Here is an 8,332-nt window from a genome sequence, read left to right as displayed (position 1 = left end):
TGTGCTCTCAATCACTTACCATATGTGGCAGCTGGATATTAGCTAGACTATGAATTAAAGACTGGCTTAAATTGGCCAATTCATGAAGAAGAGACTCATTTTGTTGTTCGATTACTTTGTTCTCCTCTTCTATTGTCTTCAGGTTGCTCTCCATTGTGGTAATCTAAAATGGACAAATTTGTGTACAATGTAATATAAGGCAAGCCAGGATAAAGCATGCACTCTCTGAAGGGAGAGATAACAGAAATACCAGGGAAGGAGAAAAGGTCTATTCATTCATGCTTAAAAAGGTTCTGCTTGAGTCTGCAATTCTTATCGTTGTTAAGGCTCGTTCTTCCGACTCTATGTTGCATAACTTTAACAGCTTGTCTTTTAATACTAGTAATAGTGAGCGAATTAACTTGGATTTGAAACCACTCCTTTATAGCTTTTATTATACAATTGAAAGGCTTTAAGAAGGACCTTAGTTCTGCAAGTTCACCCATACAGTTAAACTCCTAGGAGCCAGTCTTAGGGACGTTCTGCAGTAAGTCATGCTTTTCTTATATTTTCATATATATATATATAATTAACTAAGCTTGCACAGCTCTTTGGTGCCAGTGTTTAGCTCTTTGTAAGTATAATTTGATTCTGTGCAAATTCACAGGCCTGCTTTTGAAAGCTGAACAGCTGCATGTTATTGCAATGTATGTACAAATTCAAAGAGGTTTTCAATACATACAATGACTTGTAAAACTGAAGAAACTGAAAAATATTTGTACATAGCCCTGTGGCATAACTGCATGTACAGGTGAAGACAGCTGAGAGTGTGCTCTGCTGTGTTTCCAGGTGACCAGACACATTAGCTCTGACCTTGCATGGTGCCCTGCTTGAGCTAAAAGCTACATCAGTCTATATGTGAATAGCAACTACAGTGTATTAAGCAAATGAAAACATAAGGCAATTGGAAGGCTGCCAGGTTTAAAACTTATGACCAAATTTCTCCAGAGTAATTTTTCTGCCATTGATTATTCTTCTTGCTTTACATTCTTGCAGATTTTGTCCTCATTACCCTATAGCTGTATTTGGTCACATCAGAAAAACTCATAAAACTGTAAGTCAAATTCTATAAAGGCTGCATAAAGACAACAGAATGCTGAATACAGGCATAAAGTAGAAGTGAGGTTTCAGTATCAATTTGGCTAAAGTTTAGAAGTCAAAGAAAAACCAAGTTGGAGAGGTAGATCCTGCCTTCTATTTATGAGTATACAAGAGGAGGAGGAGAAGGAAAATGGACATGGCATTCTCCACAAGCAGCAGACAAGTAACAAGGAATGGTTTACTCTGTTTCCATCAAGATCAATTGGAGACGACTATGATCATGGGACTAAAGATTGATAAAGACTATGATGAATTTCACTGTTGGTGTCTGTGCTCAAATCATGTGAAGATAAAAGCACCAGAAGCTATGTTGGACACTGGAAAATGCTAGGGAAATAAATTAATTTCCTTCCTTTCCTTTTTTCATTCAGTTTTAGGGCTGCTGAATAATGGGATTTTGAATAATAGGCTAATGTTATGCTTTCCTTTTTTTTTTTTTCCCCCTCAACAAATTTATGTGGAACATAAAATGAATTAAGCCGGATCTCTGGAACCACTACTGCTGCCAAGGGCTGCACTTTGTGTATCACATGATGAAGTGTAACAGGTATTCACTTCCCTATCTAAATTTCTCCTGTAAGACCTGGCAAAAGCCACATTGTTCATCTGGACTCCTTCACCTTGTAGCTTATGTTAATGACCATGATGTCACACAATATTTTAACTACTATTGGAAAGGCATAGCCTTATCGAGGGGAAATACAAAGCTGACCATGAAAGGTCATGCTGTTGCCATTATTTTAAAGAATGTATTTTGCCAAGTCTTTTTTTTTACTGTTGGTCACTGATGTGGAACTTTCAAAATCAACATTGTTTTCTGATTTTATAAATAGCAAATCACAGATAGGTATATTAATACATAAGAAACATAAAAGGGAACAATATATTTCCTATATTTCTTTTAATCAGTCATGTAGAAAAAGCAGCTGAATTTAGGGCTTCATAAAACTGTTACCTGAGTTCTGAGTTTAATCATATCAGCTTCCATCTGGGAGTTGGATTCATTTAGTTCTTTGATTTCTTCATCTAATTGTTTAATTTCTTCATCATTTTCTATACCTGTGTGACATAAAAATAAAAGAGGTGTTAAAATAATTAAGGTTTAAATCAGACTTCAGTGAATTAATTACTTCCATATTTGTAAATAAATTTATTTCAAGTAAAAAAGAAAAAGGAAGCATTCTTCAAACTTTTATTCTGAAGTTAAAAAACAGTATTTTCCACTACTTTCCCTTTTAAAATTGCAGTAATTCTCTAGTGAAAATGCCGAAAATGCCTAGAGAATCAGCAAGACCTTTAACTTTATATGCATTGATTTAACTTTATAAGAAATGCACCTGCAGCAACAAATTACACTCCACTGTCATATGTAACTTATTTAAAGAGTGTGTCCACTTACAGATTTTCTGAGACAAAATAAAAAACCTTAACTTATGCTAATCTCTTCATATTACAGCATTGTCAAAAGAACCTGTAACTAATTCAGAAGTGAAATTTTGTTGATGAACTGGGATATACTGTTTTATTCTGCAGTTGTTTTTAATGGTTGATGAAGGCTCAAAATGGTTCATGTTTCAGAAGGGTGTTATTAAATAATTATATAGAGAATAATTTGCAAAATAGAAGTGATTTCTCAGGTTCTGTTGTATAAACATTAAAACAACAGAATTTTAAAGGTATCTGTATTTCTAAGAATTCAGACAGGAATAAACTGTAAGGGTTTAATTTATTTATCCTTTTAATTACTAAAACAAAATATAAAATAGTCCTGGGAAGAGATAAATCTGTTTTTTCTCAAGTCAAAGTCTGAACACATAAAGCTAGAGAAACTGGCATTCTCACTCTCTTGTTCTTACAGTACTGTGACTCTTGCATACCCTTCTCCACAGTGTCTAACTCTCATAGGAAGGATGCCATGGAAGGGACCTTAAAGATTATCTAGTTCCAACCCCCATGATGTGGGCAAGGACACCCTTCACTAGACCAGGTTGCTCAGAGCCCCACCCAACCTGGTCTGGAACACTTCCAGGGAGGAGGCATCCACAATTTCTTCAACTCTGATTCTGAGGACATCATTGTCTTTTTGTCAACTCCAAAATTTGAATATCCCCAACAGGATGTCACTTCCCTCTGAAAATTATTTGAGCTTAAATGGCACAAGGCCATCTCCATCTCCCACAAGTTATAGAACCACAGCTCCAAATGAAAACCATGGAGCTCATGAGGAATTGACACTCCGGAAATAAACCTTGTTTCTCTTCTGAACCAGCTATCCCCCTTTGATGAATTAAATGTGAACCAGAAAATTATAATGGTATATTCTACTTTGAAATATTTTAGAGTTTCAGATTTATGTAGACATAACTCAGGCCAGTCTGACTGCTCCACTCCTGGCTCAGGTTTCCACAACATAAAACCTGGTTTCACTTCTACTGACAGTGAATTTACAATTTATACAAAATGGATTTATACATGTAGAAAAAAAGCCAACAGAGTAACAATAACTTCAGTTTACGGAGAATTAGTATTTAAGAAAGTAATGAATAAAAATTTACCATTACTGGCCCGCTGCTTTATTGTTAGCATTTGTTCTCCAGACAGCTTTGCTTTCTTCATTGCTGAAGTAGCTCTGGGGCATCCTGATAAACTGTGAACAGTAAAGAGCCTGTTAATTTTGATAGGTCATTGAAAATAAATCTGTAATCTAAATCTGTAATAAAAACAGTATCAGAGACATAGTTTATCTTCACTGCCCAGCACTGAAAGAGTGTGTTAAAAAAAAGGACTTACCAGAAGTGATTTCATGGTTTTGTTCTTTCTTCCAGATTCTTTTTGTATAGACAGCTAATATAAAAGTCAGATATACAGTCCAATTTTCTGAAGACACAATATTTTTAATAAAATGTTTTATTTTAAAAGCAGTTACTGCGTAAATACTCCCATTTGAATTTACATGTCCTTGCTCTGAACTTCCACCCTTTTTGATTCAAATGTTCAAACATGGAACTGAATGATTAGAGAAGGGGACATGAGCTACCTCTCACATCCAAATAAGTAGCTCTTACAAACAGTGCTTTTCTTTGTGGATATCACCTACTGAGCTGGCTAAATTGCCCTTTTCTAAATTGTTTCTTAAAATGGCAGTAACTATATGTTGGCTTTCCCATAAAAATGACCTTGTCTTGATGGGGGATATATATGTCTTATAATGCGTATTTGTTACATTTATGAATGAGATAACTCAAGTTATCTCTTCTCTCTCAAAATATTAAGCTTTTTAATTACATTGTACAAAACAGTTTCAAGGCAAATGCAGTATAAGCGGGTTTTATTGCGAAAATAAAATTAATGATCAAACAGTGCTCACTGTTTCACAAATAATGGTATACAGCAAACTACTCCCTTTTTTCAAAATCACATCTTTAATACAGTTGCACTATCACAGGTAAAAGAAAATACATATTCAATCTAATTTAACAATTGGAAACCATAGTCTTATTCTGATGAAGCTTTAGCAGTGAAGAGTATTTGGAACTTTGGTAAACAATTCCCTGTTGCCTCAACATTTGAGGGTTCATAGCCATGGAAACTGAATAACGTCACATACTTCTCATTGCACATTTATATTTCCTGTTCAGATGCAAAGGAAGACCTTTTTTGTACAATTTTTAATTGTGTAAATCAGATTCAAGCTAATACTCAAATAATTGCTCTCTAATGTGGAACAAGTTTCTGAGGAATGTTGTATCTTTGATTAAAAGCATTTATTTAACTAAAGACACAACTGTCTACTAAATAAAATCCTCTAATTTAAGTATAGCTTTTGATTATTCTAAATGTTTCTCTGAAAAGCCTGGGCTACTGTTATCAAGCGCAGTCATACAAAAAAGGGTTTTTCCCAGAAAAATGTATCAAAAAATTTACTTTCTCAGCAAAAGAATCAGTGTTCAACATTTGATACAGCTTTGTGACTGAGAAAACATATAATAAAACAGTACTAGTAGTATCAAGAAATAGCATGACCTAGTAGTTTCTGACTGTAGCCTAGGTGGTGGGATGCCAAATTGCCATTCCAAGCTCTACTATGGACTCACTGTGCAACTGTAAACAACTGTCCTCTTGAAGTGTCAAAGGGAGCCTTGAAGATGATTAAGGAGGAGAGGATTTGCCATTTTGGGAAAAAAAATATTGGCAGAAAGAAATGAGATAACGATATATGCAAAGTTTCTGCATTATTTAACTGACTCCATTTTTGTATCCTTTCAATTGATTTAATGAATTTACTCATATTTTGTCCTCACACTTTTTCAGAAGTTAGCATTGCTGGGCATTATAACAACTGCATTAGTTTACTCTCATCTTGGTCTGTAGGCTTTTCCTCTCTAAAAGTCTTGACTGATGACAACCTAGGGAATACCTCAAAATCAAATCAGCCCTCAAACAGCCCGTAAGTACAGCATTCAAAACTTAAACAGACCAGCAAGAAACCTGGATGCTAGAACAGTGCACCTGAAAGCACAGAAGAATAATGAAACAAAAAAACCCAGTATGTTCACAAATATTAGAGATCTATTGTGAAATTCGATGTGCCTAGACCCTTGTGTCAAAGACCCAAGCTTATTCCCAGGCCATGGTTATGTACACCTAGTTTTCAGGACTGCCTAATCCTGTAGATAGCTTGTCTGGAAGGTTACCTCTCTCCTGGTATACCCAGTGTGCTCCAAGTCACACTCTTCCCCTGAGGCCCCAGGTACAATGTCCCATATTTGCAATACTAAGCCTTCCTACTCCACAAAATAGGGTGGTCACATTCTAGCTGCCAAAAAGCAACTGTCCCTGGCCCATGCTATCTCCATTGGAGAGAGATCTATTGCCAGGGTAGGCACATATGTAGCATCTATAGTTCTGCTGCAGTTCAGGCACCCTGGCACCAGATGCCCTCTGCCTGAACTGAAACACAGAGGGCTGGGCCCTGTGCTCTATCCTTACTGCAGGAACCATTAGAGAGTTGTTCTGCATGGATTATCTACGTTCTTCTGGAGGCACCCAGATGAATCACGAGTTAAGTGAGGGGAAAGACAGAAGGCTGCCTATTTTTGGGCTTACTAGTGAGGACACAGAAGGCTTCCACATCCTGTAGCCAGATTAGTTTTGTTCTTACTCACTGGTGCTCTAATAAAATATGCACAGACAGAGGAAGGCTTCAACCAAAATGAGTTTCTTCCATGCAACTGTATGCCTAAACAACAAGCTTCCTCTTTTTGTTTTCCTAAACATTACACGTGTGCCTTTAACACAGGCATCATGTACCTCTATGACTGCCTTTAGCATGTCTGTCCTTAGAAGAGGCCATATGTGAACAGAAGGTCCTAACCTAACATTTCCAGTGGCTTTATGCTATTTAAGAAAGCATTCAAAACTCCCAAAGGTACCCTCCTCACCACAGAGGAAGATGCCAAAGCCAGACCATGCCATCAACTTTCTCTGCAGATCTTTACTGGCAAATCTGTCTCTTCAGTAACTGTATATTGTACTGTAAGTAGATTAGCTCACTTTCCTGAGCCAGGCACTTTCAATTTCAATGAAGCAGACACCAAGTCAGTAACCTAAATTGAGTTCTACTACAGTTTATTTAACTTGGCTAAATTCTTCAGAAACAAATAAGACAAAGATAGCAATATGCATCCTCTTTGCCCAGCTCTGTTCTTAATTAAATTACCTAAAAGTGCTTTAAATAATTAAAAAAGTAAATTAGGTTTTTTAGATAAGCTTCTACTCTGTAAGGATATTCTACCTCTTCCGTTCTATCTTATTGACTATGTTTACTTCTACTGAGGGCAACTGCTCTTTCTCTGATTTGAAAACAACCAAAAGAAGTCAGGATATATGGGATGGTCAGACAAAAAACAAAGCCAAGTCAATATTGCACCAAAAGTGAGCTATTGTACAAAGGCTGAACCCCATGAAGGTGTGAAGTTAACAAAAAAGCTTAAATTGAGAACCCAGTGAGACTTGAGAGTTGCTTGAGATTTCTGGAAGACTGGGGGGTAGAAGGAGACAGAAGACAGAAAGGAGTAGATATGATTTTATTTGTCTTCCCCTGATTGGCAAACAAAAGAGTACAAGCGAAAGCTATTTCAGTGCTTTAAGGGTTAAGCAAAATATGCTTTAAATATCTCAAACATGAAGAAAGACTTTGAGAATCATCTAGCTAGTAGTTTTGATAAGGATAATACTTATCCTCACATTAAGTATGGTATGAAACTGTGTCAGGGAAGGTTTAGGGTAGATATTAGGAAAAGTTTCTTCCTAATATGGGTCGCTGGGCACTGGGACAGGCTCCCCAGAGAAGTGGTCACAGCACCAAGCCTGACAAGAGTTCAAGAAGCATTTGGACAATAGTCTCAGGCACATACTGTGATTCTTGGGGCTGTCTTGTGCAGGGCCAGGAGCTACACTTTGATGATCCTTGAGGGTCCCTTCCAACTCAGGATATTCTGTCATTCTATGATTAAATTTGAAGTTTTTACAGTTGATGCCTGTCACAGGCTTTCAAACTTTACAGTGACTTTTACACAAACATGGAAATCTGCACCTTGTTCATTCCACCAAAGGATTAGTAAGATTAATCACAGTTATCTCACTTGCTCCTGCGATTATTCTCATACACATGAGAAATCATGCGAAGGAAATATAATACAGTTGAGTATTCTTTCCATAATAAAAGTGAGTAAGGCTTTCTAACAACGTTGCTGGGGGTACTGCTGTAACAGTATAAACATACCAAGCCATCATTTCTCTCTGTCAGACCTTGGATGTCACAGGGCTTGAAGCTACAGCATTTTGGTGGAGCTGTGAGAAGCACCAACACACAACTCCTGGCTCCCTCTGTGTTTCTGATTCAGCAGGACCTGTGAGCTGCTGAATCAACAGGGTATCAACAACGAGATGATCATCAGCACCTTATCTTGTTGGGGTGCAGTGTGTCTTGGCTCTCGCTGAATTTGAATTGTTGGGCTTAATCTCCAGTTTGGGAAAGAAAAGTGCTGTTTGGTACATCACCCTTGAAAGCCACCCTCTGCCATAATTGACAAAATACTAAGAAAAACTAACTAAATTGTTAGATTAAAGTAACCTAGGGTCAGATCTTGCAAGATCCTTCTGTTAGGCATGTGCTAAAATTTGAGACAGT

At 37.0% G+C, this 8,332-nt stretch overlaps 1 protein-coding gene across 25 annotated transcripts in view; it reads right to left on the bottom strand.

Annotated features, from left to right (window-relative positions):
- MYT1L (myelin transcription factor 1 like) overlaps window positions 1–8,332 on the bottom strand; it is a 327,282-nt gene that overhangs the window by 3,078 nt on the left and 315,872 nt on the right. For 18 of the 25 annotated variants that reach the window (XM_027690164.1, XM_027690166.1, XM_027690165.1 and 15 more), the window contains 3 exons: window positions 3,696–3,787; window positions 2,090–2,199; window positions 20–163 (listed from right to left, as the gene is read on the bottom strand). In XM_027690164.1, the coding sequence (XP_027545965.1) occupies window positions 20–163; window positions 2,090–2,199; window positions 3,696–3,787 (346 nt within the window). Of the gene's footprint in view, window positions 164–2,089; window positions 2,200–3,695; window positions 3,788–8,332 lie in introns of all 25 variants that reach the window. The other 7 variants (XM_027690189.1, XM_027690173.1, XM_027690176.1 and 4 more) reach the window with 2 other exon arrangements.

Source organism: Neopelma chrysocephalum, unplaced genomic scaffold (genome assembly GCF_003984885.1).
Source record: "Neopelma chrysocephalum unplaced genomic scaffold, ASM398488v2 Primary Assembly neopelma1_80b, whole genome shotgun sequence".
Taxonomy (NCBI): domain Eukaryota; kingdom Metazoa; phylum Chordata; class Aves; order Passeriformes; family Pipridae; genus Neopelma; species Neopelma chrysocephalum.
This window is presented reverse-complemented; position numbering and strand designations above follow the sequence as displayed.